The following is a 19,741-nucleotide window of genomic DNA, read 5'->3' as shown; positions in this document are numbered from 1 at the left end:
TAGTGGATAGAGTGGCAAACAAATTCTCTTCTTTATGTTATTATATTGGCATGAATCAATAAATAAATGTTGGCACCAACAGATGATGCTGGCAGCTTCTTATCACAAAGGTAAAATAAAATTACGATCTTTCTTTCTTACTTTCTTTTCTTCTTCTCGGATCTCTTGGACTCTCGGAGTGTTTTTGCGTTCCTGCTGCACAGCGAGACGGCATTCCTGGGCTATTGGAACCCGGCGACCTTTTTCAAGGGATACAGGAAATTCTCGCAACAGTCTCTTTATACATTCAGATATAACCTCTACCTGAAGATATAAAGATACTGTTGCGAGAATTTCCTGTATGCCTTGAAAAGGTCGGTCCACCGACCTAAACTGTTGGGTAAATAAACCTAAGATAACCGCGAACTTCTGCTTCTCACTTTTCTATATGAATATATATATATATATATATATATATATATATATATATATATATAACACAGAAGTTTTATTTTCGTTGTTTGTAGCACGGGTGTTCAAAGAACAAAACCCACATGGAAATCGCACATGGAATCGCCAGAAAGTAGGCCTAAACCAGACAGCGCGACATCAGCAGCTTTATTGTGAAGCCGCCACGGCCACAAATGATAAGCGATAGGCCGCGACCGAATGAGGTATATATGCCTGTCCATTTGCTGTGAGGCCAACATGAGGGCGTCGTTCGTTGAAAATTCCTCGCTCTTTCCGGCAATTCGTTCAGTGCACCTGTCGCAGCGACGGTATTCGGGGGGATCAAGAGGCCGGCGCTCTCCGTAATCCCGAGAGGTGACGTCCTATCTTGGCACAGCTTACATAATGAAGCAGAAAGAGTCATGTGCTGCAACAGGCCGCAGCTGCAGCAGCGCACTAGTCCAGGGGAGCCGATCAGTGGAACAGGTCTGCGTCGTCGTCGTCGTCGCGTCCTCCTCCTCCCCATCACCGGGCGGCACGTCCCTGGGGCTTTCGCCGCCCTTTCCTGATCGGCGCGCGACCAGCCTCGTCCAAGGGCAATCAGAGGCAGTTCCGATGCGTTTGTCTTTCCCTTTTACTCGTGCTCCCGGTGAACGCCGCCTAAGTTGCCTTTCGCGATCGGTCGCGCTTGGACGGGTGCTCCGCTCACTCTGCGTCTCCGGCGTCGCACGCAGGGCCCCACGTCGGCCCACAGCCTGACGGCGCACACTCAGCCATGCGGCCCTCCGCGATGCTCACCGGCCTGTCCCTGCTGGCGATCTGCCTAGCCAGCGTGGCCGCGCAGTCCTCACCTGCCGAGGAGGGCGACACGCGAGCCAGCGTGCCGGCCCCAAAGACGACGACGCCCAGAGCCGCGGTCACCAGGGTGCCCACCAAGCCGACTACCAAGGACCCCGGGCCGGACCCACGAAACCCGTTCAAGTACTATGCGCGCAAGCAGGAGAAGCTTGTCAAGACCCTCATGAAGACCATCACCGAGCACGTGACGCCCCAGTTCTTGGGGGACATCTCGCAGCTCAATCTGACCGGCGACTGCACCTACGGATTATTCAAGATGATCTTCGGCGTCAAGCAGCTCAAGCCGTGGGCCATAAAAAGTGAGTCGCCCGAGGTTGTGGAAGCTATATGCGGCGTCTGGCAGCCTGCGTTCGCTGTACCTCGCGCCCAAGACACGTTGTCCTGAAAGTAGTCATTTGATACAATCACCGTCTGTGCTGCTTTATAGTCGCGTATGCTGTATTGCCGACACTAAACCGATAATGCTGTTGATGTTATTTCCACCAATATGCTCAATGTTAAACCACAAACAGTGTTCGAGAAAACACGTTACAAAATTTCCACAAGTGCTACTTCGTACAAACTAATAACGCTACAATATATATCGGTCAGAAGTGTACTGGCGTGTCTTACGGGCACAAACGGCACATCTATAGCAGACCGACAAGCACGCGTCAAGTATGAAAGAGCTACAACATATCATTCTTATAAAAAAACGGCGCTCGTACTAAAAAAAAAATAATAATGCTTTCTTTTTAGTACGAGCACATAACATTTGGGCAGAAAACACCGTGCTTTGTAGCTAACTGAAATGTTTCTCTGTAATGACAGACATGCCCGAAACCTTACAATATCATTTTAATGAATTTCTATGCGTGCTAGCCGCATTTCCATAGTGTGCCTGTGATTGTTATGCTTTTCTTCATTTTTCACGGCAGATTAGCTGGGGCTAGACAGAAACGAGCTCGTATACAACTACGGACAAAAGTTCTACAGCAACGATATGATCAATACGCAGACATTAATTCTTGGAAATTCCACTATACCGTTTTCTACGTTATAAAGCATTCTTGAGAAGAGTGCCAGTACTCTACACAAGATCTATGTTGTTGTTGTTGTTGTGGTGACTTATGCGAATGAAAGAACCGGTCATCCAGGTAAATGTCTGAAACTGTCACCCAAGTAGACGCAGAGTAAAGAAAATATCGCGTCACTATGTATACGACTATGCATGGTCATGCAACAAGACACAGGTGACTTGGAGAGGCTGTTCCTACCTTTATTAGCCCTCTTAAATTTTAAGATACGATGCATGCAGTGATTGCATGGATGAGAAACTAATCGGTGTTCTGGTCTCGTTCACGATGTGTTTGCGAAAATATTGTTCTGCAGTATGGTTGAATATTTGTGTGGACTTTAGTCCTATTTATTTATTTACGCCACCACAAAGACTTCACAAGGTGGGGGTTCCACATGACGGGTTGGTATAAAGATGGCGCTAACAAAAGTGAGGCGTGATGGCTGTCTTGAAATGCGCGCAACTAATATGAACAACGATGCACGCCGCAAGATCGTTCCACTGCATGACTGTGCACTTAAAAATGAATTGAAGCTGGAATCAACAGTACGAACAATAAAAGCTAGAGCAACATGTGTAAAATCATATAGCATGACAGCTACTACAGGAACTGCAAAAATGCTCCTGTACAGAATCGCAAGTGGCCAAATTTAAGCTGGAGCCTTCTACTACGGTAGCTCTCATAGCACCTGTGGGATTTTTGGAAGTGCAAGCTCGTCAATCAATCGCGCAACTTTCTGCGTCATTTGCGATAAACTTGGAGAATAAGCTAATATTGTAGCACATTACAGAGTGCGGATGTTGCGAGCTATAGGAGCCCTATCGGGATAGCTAAGCCACCGTAGGAGGAGGAACAAGAAGGAAAAGCAGGGAGGTTAACCAGGCGCACGTCCGGTTTGCTGCCCTACATGGGGGAAGGGGTTTAAAGGGATGAAAAGAAAGAAAACCCAACGTCGATAAATATAAATAGGAGGGTGCAAATTAAGACAAATGCAGGCGAAGAGGCGAGACGAGCGCCATTACCGAATGTTTTATTAGGACTCGGAAATTCGCCTTTATACTGCTCACATAACCTCAAAGACATGCGCAGAATTGCACGACAGCAGAAAAACAACAACAAAGGATACAGGTAATGATTTTCTGCTTTAATGCCACAAGTTCCAACAAAGCGCTTTCTGACTGACACAAGGCAACATATGTGTCACTGGCGCATTTATCTCCGTTTTTATTTATGTGGTAGGTTTCTAAAACTTCCCTCGCAATCGTGTTCTTGCTTCTCCTTATAATCTATGTCCGAGAAGCATGGCTCGCATCTGCAAAAAACGCAATGCGCGGGCAAGTGCGCGCCTTCTTTATTTACGTAGCTTCTAATGCATACTCCCGACGGTCATTACGCATCGACCAGTTGGTCACATGTATAGAACTTGCCGCAAGACGGAGGTATACGATATACCACATCTACGGCCAATCAACAAAACATGTTTTGCGGTTCTTAACACAACCTTATTTTCTATCCGGTGTGCAACAAATGCGCGGGCATAGGCGGGCGAGCTCTTGTTCCGCGCCAGAAACACAAAGGGCAGTTTATATATACCTGCCGGCAACCTTCTTGGTGTTCTGCGAAACCCTATATGCATGTAGCACAGCCAGCCTAGTCCTCGTTTGCTCAGCCTCCGCCTTTCTTTTTCGTACGCCTTTTACCTTCCGTAGTACAGGGCTTCGAATACTTGTGAACCTTGCTTTTCAAACACAGATATTATTGAGAAAAGTAAGAACACGATCGCGAGGGAAATATTAGAAGCCTACCACATAAGGAAAAGCGGAGATAAACGTATCAGTGACACGTCTGTTGCCTTGTATCAGTAAGAAAGCGCCTTGTTGGAACTTGTGAGATGAAACCAGAGAAGCATTATCTGTATCCTTTCTGGTTTAAGTGCGGATCACTTTAGGGGCACGGGCGGTCGAAGTCTAAGGTAGCATGTGTCATGTCGTCACGTGCAGGAAACACAAGCGCAAAACAGGGCCAAAACATGCCAATACCAGCGCAAAACTGGGTAAAACTAAACTGACTAAATTGAGAATAATATAAAATACAGGAATACTCATGAATTAATCGAATTTATTACAGAAATTCCTTAAAATCGCTTCTATCATCAGCAAAGGCTTTGGCTCCATGTGCGTGGCGGTTTCCCACCAGTTGTTCCTTAGCACAGGTGTCAAAACGGATGATAGATTGCTAAACAGAAGATAAACACAGGATAAAACCAGATAAACACAAGGTAAACACAAGAGAAACACCGGCGAATCACTGCTCCGCACTTGCCCAGCTTTCACGTACGTTGAGTGGAACTGCATTACCACCGAGTTTTCCATTGCATTAGCGCAGAGGTTTTCTCTCTCTCTCTCTCTCTCTCTCTCTCTCTCTCTCTCTCTTCTGCTGTCTTGCCGTTCTGCGCATGTCGTTGAGGTTGCGTGTGCAGTATATAGATAAATTTTCAAGGTGCAATAAAACACTTGGTAGTGACGCTCGTACAGTTTTTTCGCCTGTGTGTGTCTTAGTTTGCACCTCTCGTTTATCATCAACTAGCCCAACAAGAAGTGTTCCTACATCAACGTATATTGTTTATCCTCAAGAATATGTTGTCAATTTTCGCTTCTTGTGAGTGAATAAGGGCGTCAAACCGCATGCACAAAGTTGTTTTATGATCACATCGTCTAGTAGAGTCACGCTTAGGGAGCTCGCTCATCACGGGCGCTGCATTCACCAGCGAAAAGGCGACAACGTATACAGGGTGTCCCAGCTAACGTTAGCCAAGCTCTTAAAAATAACATGTAGGCTATGTGAGGACGCAACCAATAGTATTCTGTCTGTAGTGACGTACCACACCCGGGGGAGTTTTTTTAAATAATTATACTATCAATAATTAGAGGAGATTAACTAACCAACTTTTTCATTAGTGAATTGAGGACGCGAAGTTTGATAGACAGGTAATAATTGTGTTTTTTTTCGCGTTATAAAGAAATATAAAAATAGCCGTATGATTACGCGTCCGCGCGCCGCGACACCATTGCAGACGTCCCAGGCGTTGCTTGGAATAAGTAACTGTACGCAATGCCTTTGTCCTCCTCAATGCCGCTGCGCACTACATTGGCTTTGTGCTTCATGCGGAAAAGGCAGTGGCCAACGCCGATACCGATGCCTTGCCATTTTCGCGTGGCCGCCAGACCAGGCATTGAGCAGAGATATTTCTTCCGAGAAACGCCTGATACCGCTGGTGTCGCGGCGCGCGGGCGCGTTATCATGCGGCTATTTTCATATTTCGCGCGTTTTCTTTATCACGTTAGCTGGGACACCGTGTATACCGCGGCTGTGTGCGAGCGTCTGGCAAACAGCTTCACCGAACCAGTGACGTGCGAGCTCTATACAGCTAGGTTGATTCAAAATAATGATTTCGTAGAAACCAGTCAAGCCGAGCAAACGGCGAGAAATGCAAAATGTTCGTGCGCGGGCATTCCCAGTTTCTTTCCTCCTTTTCCGATTACTCAGAACGGCCATATTGACGGAGAACGTCAAGCAACACAAGTAGGTCCACACTTCAACTAAAGCGAATATATTTTTCAACGCTGATACGCGAAGCTAATGCGCGCTTCTCGTTATCAAGATTATTTCAGATGTGCCACACTGAACTTACACGCACAATTCGCTGTTGTCAAGCGGGGGGAACGTTTTCCGGATGCATTATCCACAGCGTCTGCATTTAGACATTGTATACATCGAAGTTTTTCAAACCGGTCGCGGGTTAGGCTCGCGGCCGCGGCGGCCGCATTCCAATAGGAGCGGAACGCAAGAGCGCTCGTGTACCGTATAGCTTTGGATATTCTCTATAAAGAACCCAAGGTGGCCAAAGTTTACGCGGAGCCCTCTAGTGCACAGTCTCTCATAGCCCCTGATTATCTCTGACTTTGAACCCAATCAATCAATCAATTTGTTTGGACAGGCGGAGTTTGTGCTCGTTAAGTGACACATGCTCCTGTGTAGGCTTTTTTGCACCACGTGCCTCCGTCAAATAAAAAACAAGGATTTACATCAAAATCAAGGCGAGGAAATATGAATCTAGGAGAGCTAGACCAAAACAAAACCGCGAACAAGCCAGCGAAATTAAGTTTACCATAAACACTGCGCGTCATCGTGATGGTTATCCTCTTTCTTATTTGCGACATAGGGTAACAGGAAACCGGTAGGGGTTTGTGAAAACTGTCGTCATCGCTGTCCTCTGCTTTTTATGCAGAAAGTACGATTAACTTTTTTCTGTATGCATTTCCGGCATATATCTGAGTAAACAGTGTCATCATTGTACTTTTTTTCTTCCGAGATTTGAAACTCGACGGGATTAAGGCGTACGAGAATAGTTAAAACGTGAAGACATTTCCGTTAATATATCTCCAAAAATAAGGTGCAGAAAACAGCTTAACACTGCGGCGACATGAAGGAAATGCTACTTTTAACAACTTAGGCGATGAGAAATTAATTTTCGGTTTTTCACCCATTAATGCTGTAGTCAACATAGAAAAGTACCGAGAGGTTGTTTGCGAAAGAGAACGACTACCCTGATCTAAGTAATTGCCCCGCAATGAAAAAGTCTTATACTTAGAATATTGTGTGAATCCAAGCCTTCGGAGTTGCCATGAGCAAAAGCACTCGGGGAAGAGTGCACTTACGCGCATCAGAGAACCGAAGTTTCTTTGTCAAATCTTATTACACATTGTTTTCGATGCCATCATTTATAGGTACCGGTGCAGAGACGCCTCAGTTAATCACCAAATAGACGCCGAAAGTCGGAGGCCCAGATAATGCAATTCTATCACCGTGCCTTCGGTGATGCCTTCATCGAGCCTGTAAAGGCAACAAGCACGGCAAATTTCAGAAATCTGTAGCGTATACAAGTATAACGTTTCCTGCGTTGATTTTAGTAGGAAAATTTCTACCTCCGTGTATTTGTCTGATTTGTCCTTCATTGACAACTTTTGTCGCACCCTGTAATGCCTCAAGACGCATTATGATTTTTTTAATAACACAATCATTTACGCGGAGGGTTAAAAAGCGACATGCGTGCGAAAAGTATGCCTCCGGCTAGATGTCTATCGCTTTTTGCATTCGACCGAGTTGATCCGCCCTGCACTGCGCTTGCGCGGCGGGCCGCTTCGTCCCAAGCTGTCGCAACCAACAAAACCTGCCGTGCGCCATGTCGAAACTATTCACGCGTGCCAGTCAAGCAGCGCTCTCGCCTTCTCCCGCGACGACCGCGATCAGATGCCACTTTTTGTGGCGCATGCTTCGTTTTGGCGCCATTAATGAGACTTGTTTGCACACGGTCCTTACCGTCGCATTCCTATGTAGTGTGTATATATATATATATATATATATATATATATATATATATATATATATATATATACTGTCCCCATCTTGCGATACCGAAAGTTTCTGTCAACTGTGATACGAATTCTTTGGAGGAATGACTCCGCGAGCCGTCATCTTTACCTACGCACATTTATAACGAACACTCTATTGGTAAACAAGCTCTCATTGCAACCTAAATTCGTAGTGATTCCCAACAAGCGAATATTACATTAACGTTTATCCGCATTAAGCGTCGTAAAAAAAATATTTTTTTTTGCCTGAAGCAGTGAAAATGCTGAAGTTAGTACTAGCTTGAATACTACACGGGGTGATTATTTTTTTAATTTTCCGGAATTTTTAAATATCGCCTGTGGCAGATAGCATAATTCTTATCCCTGAGCTGGATTATTCGAAGAAGCGGACATTACTAGCACGAGAAATTGAAAGACATATTCAACTAATAGCAAAAATGTACTAATTAACTTCTTTATTGCTTTACGCCACATACTGCAATTTACGAATTGTAGCCGGTGAAATTGCAAGACGTATCCACTTGAAATGAATCTCCAGGATGCACACGATCGTCCCTAAGCCGACGACCATGTGCGTAATGATCGAAATATGTCAGTACCTTACATTGCAATTGTTTTCTCTTTTTTTTTCTGGGGTTTTACGTGCCAAAACCAGTCCTGATTATGAGGCACGCCGTAGTGGAGGGCTCCGGGTTAATGTTGACCACCTGGGATTCTTTACCGTGCAATACAACGCAAGCACACGGGCGTTTTTGCATTTCGCCTCCATCGAAATGCGGCTGCCGCGACCGGGATTCGATCCCGCGACCTCGTGTTCAGCAGCGCACCTTAGCTGACTGAGCCACCCCGGCGGGTATTGCAATTGTTTTTGGTGTTATTGTCATGTCATATTTATATAGCTGTAACATATAAACACAGTATAAAACCTAAAGAGCAGGTCAAGAATAGGTGGTGTCCTAATCCACACCTCATTGACGACTCTCTTTGAGTAACAGAAGCGCGTCTCGAAGGCTTTGCTTTTACTGGCTGCAGAGGTCGGAAGAAATCCCCAAGCGGGAAACGCGTCATGGTTGCCGTTTTTTTTTTTAGACATTACCTAGTGCCTTCAGAAAGAGAGCACCGCCCATCTGTCTCCATACCTCCTCCACAACCTCGACCAAGTGTTATAGTCCTAAATGCAGCGGCGTCTCCACGAGTGACTTGTAGTGCGCGATAGGGCGCACGAAACAGTCGTAAACCAGTACCGAAATGGAAGGAGTGCAACCGGCAACACACTGCGAAAACACAGGCCATAAAATTCAAAGTAATGAAAGCTGATCATGCGTGATTCATGGCGTTTAACGTCTCGAAGCAACATATATGAGCTTTGCTATAGACACTGTAACGCAGGGCTGCGGTTTACTTTTGATCACCGGAGAATCTCTGCAGTTCACGCAAAGTGCCTTATACTATACCGTTCTTTGAATTCCATCGTCTAGGCGGCCGACGCGGCCAGGAATCGAATGCGCAACCTGTGTTCAACAGAAGGTACAGAAAAAGAAATGAAGGATACGCGGCTCTCAGCGGTGATTGAGTAATGCAGGCCAGGATGTGGAGCAAGGGCAGGAATCTCACGCCAGCGACAGCAAACCAGGCCTGCCTCATTTCGTCGCCTTTACAGTGTTTTGGCTTTTGCTGGGACAGGACTTGTTTGGTGGCGTCATTGCGTATAATTAGCAGCTAGAATTCTCCGAATTGGCTCAGTGTTTTCGATTGGGTGTTGCAGGGATAGCAGAGTCAAACGTCGGCACAAACCGACCAACTTGTTGTGCTATATTTAGTTATGCTTATTTCGTCGTTCACGCACTGAAATGAGAAACAGACGTTGTTGCTTGCGTCTTCATCAAAGACCGCCGAGCGCTTCAGATGGCCACGAGAGCTCTCACTTTCACGGTCAGCTCGTGTCCTTGTACGGGTAAAGCCGAAGACGCATGAGTGAAAGGATCTAAAGATTTTTTTTTCAATTACGCTTAATTATGCAAAACTAAAAAATACAGAAATTGAAGCTACAAAAACGAAGTTACTTATCACAGAGACAAATAACTACTTTTCAAACCACGAAGCGTCATGGTTTCATCTAAATATATATAATTGAAGAAACAGTCACGTTTTTCCGAAGCCTCCCTTAATTTCTGTCTCACCTCGTGACAACACTGCTAACGCAATTAGTGCGCGAACAGGAAGAGTGCCAAAGAGCGCGCGGCGCGCATTACAAGTTAACATCTTGTTTTGCATTGAGCTGCCGCTTACCCAATTGAACTGCGTTTACGTGACCTTTGCTGTGCCGATGGATTCAACGTGCTTTGTTGTGACATGCTGACCTGACCGAAAAGCGTTCACATGATTCCAAGTACCGGATGCCGACACGGCAGAAGTGCTTAGCCCTGGACACATTCGAGTTTATTTCATGCTGCTTTGGTATAATTTTTACTGGGCTGCGCTGGTGTTACGTTGTAAAGGGGCTACGAACGGATACAAGAACAGCATAATCAATCGACAAAAAAAAACTGTCCCACAGATTTTAGATTAATGTCAAAGTGTATGCTTTCTGGTACGCCTGTCATAACAATGCTGGTAGGCGGAAACATGTAACATGTATTTCCTGTAGTCAACATCCAAGAGGTTTCCCTGTATGAATATCAAGGTGTCGTTATCTGCTAAACAAAACGAACAAGGAGGCGGATCCATAGCATAAACGCAAAGTGCGCGGCCGGTGGGTAGCGTAAAGGGCAAGGATGCACACAGCGTATACGCAGGGAACATCAAGTGACTGAATATTAAAAAAAAAGAAAGAAACGTCTCGCTATCATTATCACAAAGCAGTATCACCTCCTGTGGTGCAAAAGTTCAGCCCGCTACAGAATCCATCGCCCTACACGTACGCGAAACTGGAATTTTCGCAATACGTTCGGATAGTCAGGAAGGATTGGGTGCTTCTGCACAAAATACACTCGCAGATAACACTCGCACAACACTCGCAAGGTATATATGCACATGTACCCTACATCGTGGCAATCAGCCCAAAAGCAGCAAATTCCTCCTGCCATTTTATCACCCGGCACGCGCACGCACGCACGCGCACACACGCGCACACATAATGAGAGAAAGGGAGAGACAAACATACAGCAAGTTGTCTTTTTGCCCACTTTCATTTCCCTTATCCTTGTTATTTCTACATTTCGATTAAAAGAACAGTCAAGTTCCTATTAGCATTCCTGTGGGTTCATGTGGCTGTAATTAACAAAAATTGAGCCCCCTTGGTTCTTCTTATCCTTCTCGTTCACATATACACAGGTTAAAAATTTAATTCTGGGGTTTTATGTGCTGAAACGACGCTCCGATTATGAGGTACGCCGTGGTGGGGGACTCGGGATAAATTGCGACCATCCTGGGGTTCTTTAACATGCACCTAAATCTAAGTACACGAGCGTATTTGCATTTCGCCCCTGCCGAAACGGGGCCGCGGCGACCGGCCGGGTTCGAGCCCGCTACCACGATCTCAGCAGCGCAAGGCATATGTTCACTCAGCTACCGCAGTGAGTCATACACAAACATACACATGCACAGACACGTACGCACACACTACGAAGGGCTGTTAGGCACAACGACCCGTACTACCTAATCGCCCAACGTCGTATACAACAAATTAAGGACATGCTAAGAAACTGGCGCGTCATGTGTGTCCAAGTACATCAATTACTGTATGTTGGAGTGTTGACATGAGTGACTTATGTCAACACTTCATTTTCATTGCCCTACACCTAGGAGAGTCGAACCGCTCCAACGCAAGAGCTGTGCCAAGCCGTGTAGTAAAGTAGTACATCAAGTGGATGCAGTCATCTTGACCCAGCCCCACTGCCGGGAAGCTAACAGTTTCAGAGAGCGACGACTTGGGTGAAAACTCGTTAAAAATTGGTGTTTCACTCTTTCTCATTCTGGGAAAGCCAACGAAAAGTTGTTCATTTGCTGTCCCCAACCGCACGGAAACCAAGATAGTCGTGGTAGCCGTTATCTTCAAAGGTTAGGGGCCTGGCACTGGACATATGACGCTCAATAACAGATAATTCAGACGGTTTATCTCTCGCTCCAGCGTCTTCAACGCGTATATTTGAACGTCTAAAACTACGCGCACGAGAGCAAGGGGACGTCGACCCGCCTTCAGGGGCTCGTGAGTCAAGACGGCGTGCATTGCCGTGTGGTGCGTTGCGGAGCCTGCTCCTACCCGGCTCACGTTTGTTCAAGACAAGCTGACCAGTCTGGTTTCAAGCAACGCTGCGGCTTTGACGTGTTATTAGAGGGCGCATCCAGTCTTTCCACTTCTAGAGTGGAAAGACTGGATATCTTCTAAAGTGAAATTGGAGTCATATCCATAATGCAAACGAAAATAAAATGAAATTGAATTCATCCGCGTGTGCTACCTGCTGCGTGAGTTATGCACAAACTGACAAAGAACCACAAGTATAAGAGGAAACCGTCCGCCCAGCCCCCGCCGCGCACACATGTCTTCCGGTTGGTCAAGCGGGGGCTATATGCTTCAAAGGTCAATTTCCCCGCACATCAGCAAGCAGAGAACAGAAGCCACGTACTAGCAGGTTTACACGCAAATACAGAAATTCGCTCTATGCAGGGCTCGGTATTTTCCAAGTCTACGGCAGAAGTCTGAAACGTAACAACGATTCTACTTTCTGAGGCACCAAGCTATGGAAAACAGGCTATAGCCAGGGTTTCCGGAGAGAAATACGGAAAAAAAGCAAGTAAATATTAGTTTTAAAATAGTCAAAACGCATGGATTGCACTTCTTGCTAATGCAGATTAACAAAATTAAGTCGGTCTAAGGCAAGCACAAAATTATCTGAAACCCTCATATGACTCCTAAGTAATTTATTCTCAAATTTAGTGTCTACTGTGTTATTTTATTTTATATATTATTGAAGAGTACGCTCCTTTATCACTTAAATGCTGCGACATTTTTGCTTGCGAGCCAGCTAGTCGATCCAGAACATTTCTTCATAGAACCAGTCGCTGCCGCCACGATGTTTTTTCTTTGCCGTGGGGGGATGGGAGGGAGGGAGGGGAGGCGACGTTTAGCTGCGACACCAAATGCGTAGTTATATAAAAACGTTGCGAGGCGAGAAGATGGTAAAGACTTCCGACGCTGCTCGATGAGTAACCTCCGAGCCGCTCCCAGAGGCACCGGCAACAGTCATCGGTGCGAACGCGGGCAAAACGCCGACGGCGTCGACAACAGTTCTGCGCGTTGCTGGTTTTGCTGCATGTCCAAGTTTATACAGCTGATAAAGCTACTATCCTTACTTCGTATAGCTCTCTACTAATTTGCTATCGCAATTGATGCTTCGCCTTTCGGGTGAAGCTGCGCCATTTTTTTTTTTTTTTACCTCTGTGTCAGCGAGCTTTAGCGTAAAGTTCTCCCCTCCATTTTATGCTTGAATACATGCTTTGCTTTTAAATGGTGAAAGGCTTCCACGGGTGAATATTAATTATGTATGACGTGTTCCGCACACAGAAGAGTCGATCGAGCGTTCGTCTTTCCTTCAAATGTGCATTCTCGACAATCGGCACACGGAGACGATATAAGAACCCCACGGGGTCAACTGCAACTAAAGCTCGAACTTGAGATGACGTCATCCAGCGCTCCTGCCGCGCACATGACGGCGCGAATACCGGAGGCGGCGACTAATGGTTCCTGATATTTCGACGACGGCTGGAATGCAAATGGCGGTCACGAAAATTGCCCGAAAGAAAACGCGCACTCGCTGCAACAGAGTACCACGCATACTCGGGGGTATCATTACGCATTGCCGAATCGGGAAGCAAAGGAGAAAAACAGATTCCAGTGGTCTATTGTTACGTAGATTCGTAATTGAACATGCCACGGTTCGATTACGATGCTAGATCGATTACGAACTCATTTTGTTTCCATATTAGGCGAAGCCGTAGTAAGCACGGAGAAATGCCTGCCGCTAACTTTATTTTGCTATGATTCGATTTGGATGTTTCACTGTACAGGCGCCTGATAAGCAACGAGTTCGCCACTCAAGCAGCGCATGCGTTATGGCATCGACAAGGTGCAACGATGTGACGGAGGTGGGCAGAAACCATGTTGTCGACAGACGATCTCGAAAAGCCGCAGAGAAAAGTGATTCGATTATTTTGCTGTTGTTGTGAACGTTGTCAGTGCGGCCTCTTCGGAAAACTCCGTATGTAGGGTGGAATGTGTATAATATGCACTCCGGGCTGGAAGCAACCAAAGACCCAAGCCTTTGACTATCCGTATCACCATTTGCATATTCAGCGTACATTCATTTCTTGTGCACCTGTAAGTCGGCCAAGTTCTTGATTTGCTTTTTTTCTTGTTGAATCGATTTGATAAGTGATCAAGCAAGAGTAACGTGTAGCGTAGCAGGAAAATAAATTACGAAAAGTGTTCGCTCAGAAAACGAATTCATGATTTTCAGGCGCACGTGCAGTGGTAATTCCCGTCAGTCGCAGGGTGTTGGTCAGATATCGCGCGCGTGCTATAGCAAACAGCGACCAAATTCACACAAATGTTTCGTTATTGAGAAATATTTGCCATTGGCCGGCCGCCTTCGCTAATAAGTTTGCTATCACAATTGACCGGCAGCTTACGAAGCGCTCTAGGTTGCAAACGGCTTTGTTAGTACGTGTTCTTGGGCTTGTAGGCTGGAGGAGTTCGCAAGAACAAGCGCCGGTCAAACGTGATAGCGAACATATTAGTGGAAACCTTTGCGGATTCGGCCTGTGGTCCCGTCATATGGTAAAGGATGCTCGCTTGACGTCATACACCATATAAGGCAGAGGGTGAGGGCACATCGCATTGAACTAAGCTGTAATGTCCATATGACCGCCAAGTGTGCGGCATTTTCGACTATTGAGCTCAGTTAGTCCCGTTTCGCTGAAATAAAGTTGTTTCTCTCTCAAAATAAAGTTCTCTCTCTCTCTCTCTCTCTCTCCCGTTTCGCTAGGGCGAAAATACTAATAATCAGGAATCACCCTCTTTTGAGGAAGCTTCAGATACCATAACGCTGAAATCTAACCAAGAAAGAAAAAAAAAATCACCGCTGGCAGCTTCGAGCTCTGTGTCACCGCTGTAAGGTTGCAAATTAGGTGGAAGTTTCTTCGCCCGCGGCATCCCTCAGGTGTCGCTGGCGGCGGAAGACGGCGCGTGGCCGCACTCCGTGCGACCCTGAGGAGAGACGTGGTGCTGCGACGAATGGCGCAGAGCCAAAGACAGAGGTCACTTCGCCGAACGCAACCGATCATCGCCGGGAGCATTCAAATGGCGCTCTTCCAGGGACGGTCATCCCGTGGTTCGCGTGCTAATGCCACCGAGCGGTTGAGTGTATGGCGGCACGCGCTGAGGTCACGCGTGGCTGTATGCCGACACGTGGACAGCGTCTCCCACGCCCAATTGGCCCCGGGGAAGAGTGGTCATTACGTTCGATCTATACGGCGGCATTCGCGCATAGGCGACGCGCAAAAGAGCGGCGACGTGCGTGACATTAGAAGTAAATCTGAGAAAATGTCCGGCGAACGCACTTTTCGCTGAGCGTACAGAGAGAAAAGGATAGTGAGGCGGACAAGAAGCTAAGTGCGTACTTACAAAAAAAAAATCCTCTAACACTAGAACTGACCAGCCTATGGAAAAAACAAACAAAAAAAAAAAACATTAGGAACGAAAAGCCTTGTGAATTCAGCACCTGGGCCCATGTTCCCCAAAACCTCTTGCGCTAGAATTGTTCATGATCGAAAATTCTAGCCAATACTCATGTTGAACATAATATTAGCAAAAGCGACTGGCCAATGGCAAAAGTCACTTACGAAACGAAACGCTTTGCGAATTCGGACCCTGTTTTTAGCTTCTGGCGGCGGCCTAATCCCCAAGTATCATGGGTACAGCGCGGTACCTTTGCTGCAGCACTTACCAAAATACTCCCCAAGAGGCATACACGCCACATGGGCATACACGGTCATGTCGTGCAAAAAGACCAAGAGCCGAATTTCGATGCAGGCTGGTGGCGCTTAGTGTGTATTTTTTATTTACTTTGCTGCTTTCTTTACGGCGGTAGCTGTACTATGCTTTTTTCTTGTATATGTGCACGCAGTCATCGTCGTTGTATGCCGCAACATCGTTTCACAGGTTTTCTGCATATAAAGTAGTGGTGTTTCCGCAGGTTACTGACACAGCGTGGCGTCTGTTTACACTAGCATATACTGCAGTGTACATCCTATAGAGACATCACTATTGTTGAGCAGTGTTCCTTTATAAAGGCCTTAGTCTCAATCATACTTTATTCACCATGGGGTCACTAAAGCATACGCTTAGAAGTTGTTTGTGTGGCACACGCGATTTACGACGTAGGCGCAGAGTAACAACTACGCGCCGATAAAGGCAAGTGGCGTGACCTATTCCGTCACGTGTCGCTACGCGTGTCCCCGGAGGATGTTGCAACTCCGCACAACGCCCGGTTGCACATGTTCTGGAGGGGACTCGGCATCAATGAATAAGTTTTTCGGCTGTCGATGTATGTGCCCTGTGAGGCCTGCGCCACCGGGCACATATATAGGCCCGTATACACAGACATGTTCTTGCACAGAACAGTTATTGAGACAAAATGCGAGCCAATCGTGATATCGGACATGTTATTAGTGAAGGTGAAAAGCCAATGGCAAACAACACTTTTGGAATGAAAAGCATTGTGAATTCGGCCTCGGGTTATTATTCCTTTTTCTAAAGGCAATGGGAGCCTCGCTTTTTTTTTTGGATCCCGTCCAGCTCGCGAAAGGGCCACCATCACGCAAAATTTCGAAATGTGTTTTTTTTTTTCACTAAAAGTGAGGCTTCAACTTTCGCGAAGCGCTATGTGCTTTCCGTTCGTAAGCGCTCTTTGCCACTGGCTGGCCGCCTTCACTAATGTATCAGTATTGGCTGGAATTTGCTCTTGAGAACAATTATAGCTTAAGAGTTTTTTTGTAAATACGGTCCCGTATCCCAAAAAAACTCTTACGCTATAGTAGTTTGTAAGAGCAAATTAAAGGAAATCATGATGCTTGACTTATTCATTAGCAAAGGCGGTCGGCCAATGCCAAGGAGTACTTACGAACGGAAAGCTTTGTGAATTTGGCCCCTGCCTTCTTCGCCTAGAGCACTTGTTCTCTCGATGAGATAACAAGAAATTCAATTTTGTTTCGTTTGTTTGTTTCTTTTTTATTATTATTATTATGCTCACCATTTTCTAGAAACTTACGTTCCCGTCGCCCCATACTCTGCAGAGTAGCATGTAGGCGAGTGTACGCCGGCTAAACGCGCTGTTTTTCATTAAACAGCTTTCTCGCTTTCTTTTGGATCAAGTCAGTCTGAGTACGCTCGGATTTTGTTATTTAGGATGTCTTTCACAAACCCACATGCCTCATTAAGACATCGTTGGCCGACACGGCCGCCGTGTCATTTTTCTAACGCCATAGTTGCTGAGGCTGCTCTGCGCAGTGACGCTAAACCGGAGTCTGCACATGAACAGCGTCGACGAATGGACAATAAACACTCCTTGCTGATTTGGTGGGGCGGGCCAGCGAGACGTTTTCTGGCCCCCAATATAGAAGGGGAGCTTCTATATTGCGGGCCAGAAAACTTGATGTAAACAACTTCGCCGGACTATATATAAAGGCACTACAGGCTGCAAATTTATTCCTTCTCTTTTCCTCAAGCCTTCAGCCCGATGACAAAACGGCAAGTGTTTTGTGAAACCTCCAAATAATTTTAATTACGCGGCAAAATCATTCGCAAGTTTTTGTTCGCGTGGTTGCAGGATGCGCGGTAAAATGGTGAGCCAAGTTTTTAGGGTGTTTCTATACTATAGTATGCACACTAACACTATAATATGTACTTTGTGCGAGATAACTTGCAACATGGTTCCTTCTTTTTAAGGGCATAAGCGCTTATTTTGAAACCCTCCTCGAGTTTTGAGTTTCGTTGTAACACCTATCCTGTTGCGACAACTTAGGTGTTACACCATTATAATGAAACCGTTGAATTTCAGGCGGTCTCAAACAGGCCTGTGTGTTTTCGAGGTACCGAACAGCCGAGTATACTTATACAGGTATTGCGCCGTGAGTTATTGCTTGACTACGAAGAACAGACATGCGCTCGCTGACACTACTTTGTGGGTCAAAATGCCGTGCTATATAAGTCGGCTTTCTGTAGCAATGCAGCGCGAGCGGCACAAGGATATTTTCGATGCTCGGTTGTGTATATAGCGTTGATGCTAAGTGGGCGAGGCACGCGCTGGCCTCACGTGAAGAAAGAAGCCGGAAAAATGACGTGCTTGAACTTGCGGAAAACAAAACACATGGTGGACTTGGTATACGCTTGCACCACTGTTTTTCAGTCAGCTAGCAAAGATGATCGCACCTCACTGACACCATGAATGCAGAGGAAAGATCTGTGATTTTTCAATGCCGTTTTGACGAATTCACGTGGCGTCATTGCTTTCCACCAAAACGGCATGGTCGCGAGCTTTCTGAAAAAAAAAAAGGAAAAACAAGGCTGAATAATGCAATTTCTTTAGCTGCCCTGCATAAGCAGCTACATATACAGTGTATTATTCATGAGAACGTAAGATTTGGGCGACTGTTGTGATTAACCAATTTTGCAAGCGCTTCTATATGCCTTCCTACACAAGTTTTGTAGACCAGGAGAAGACGCTTGTAGAAACTACAGGATGCAGCTAATGTACGATCTTCTTGAGTTCCTGTAGTAAAAAGACGACGCATGTTAGCGATGTTCGACGTTATATACGACTGAAGACGCTATGTGCCCAGTCGAGAGTGTTGTATTTCTGTCAACGAGACATGTTTATCGAATAAAAAATTGTGCAATAACCGTCGAGAATGATTGTCAATGTCGCGAAATAGCCTAACACTTCTATAAAGCTATTCGCTTTATTAAAGGTATGATGCACCTGTAAGGTGTATATGATGCCCTAGAAGGCTGTATTTTGTAAGTATTTTCTTTTTCATTTTTCATTATTTTTTGTAATCCCCCCCCCCTCATTTTGATGGGGGCGAAATGTAAAAACGCCCGCGTACCCTGCAATTGGGTGCACGTTAAAGAACCCCAGGCGGTCAAAATTACTTCGGAGTCCCTCATTACGGCGTGCCTCATAATCAAATCGTGGTTTTGGCACATAAAACCCCAGAATTGGGGTTTGGGGTGTTGAAAGAGTTGGCGATGGTGACTTGACATCTTGCGTTCTCTTTGCTCCTACGCCAGCTTGCACTGGATACTTGCCGATGTACCTCTCGTACCCTCTCATTGTGAGGCCAAACCACATCGGTCTATCTCCTCTACTCTCGGCAAGCCAACGCTAACTAAATAACAAATATCTTGGCATCTTTGCGAAAGCTGCGACTCATGCACGACGTTTAAGGTTATTTGCTGTGTTCCCTAATGTCTGTCAAAATTGTTCCAGCTGGTATAATTTCTGAGTTTTAATATGTTACATGGAGCGAGAAAGGCTATCATTTCGTCCTCTCCTTAACGTACGGAATGCATAGGCATGAGTCGACCTCACTTGCTCCAGGAATCATGTGACAGAAAGCATAGCTCGGCGACAAGTGTGCTTGCGCTATAGCGCAGACTTAACTCCCGTCAATCGTTACAGTCCATACCACAATGACTGCAGTACGTAGCGAGACAAGACAAGAGAAAAGAAAATAACAGAACTAATACGTTGTGATTGGTAGACACGCGTGCTTGCTGCGTTGATGCGCGCATATAACTTCACTTCAAAGCGTATTATGAGGCGAAGCCGAACCTAAAGTGGCTAAGTGGCTACGACAGCGTTGTGCTGCTGAGCGTAGGGTAGCGGCTGCAACTAGAGGCCACTG

General features: G+C 46.0%; 1 protein-coding gene across 1 annotated transcript in view; it reads left to right on the top strand.

The window, feature by feature from the left end:
- Positions 1 to 910: 910 nt before the first annotated feature.
- Positions 911 to 19,741, top strand: part of LOC119436534 (nose resistant to fluoxetine protein 6) — a 93,243-nt gene continuing 74,412 nt past the window's right edge. The window contains exon 1 of the mRNA XM_037703404.2: positions 911 to 1,586. Coding sequence (XP_037559332.1) covers positions 1,205 to 1,586 — 382 coding nt within the window. The 5' untranslated portion in view covers positions 911 to 1,204. The remainder of the gene's footprint in view (positions 1,587 to 19,741) is intronic.

Source organism: Dermacentor silvarum, chromosome 1 (assembly GCF_013339745.2).
Source record: "Dermacentor silvarum isolate Dsil-2018 chromosome 1, BIME_Dsil_1.4, whole genome shotgun sequence".
NCBI lineage: Eukaryota > Metazoa > Arthropoda > Arachnida > Ixodida > Ixodidae > Dermacentor > Dermacentor silvarum.
Note: the sequence above shows the minus strand (reverse complement) of the source record. Positions and strands in the feature narration are given on the sequence as shown.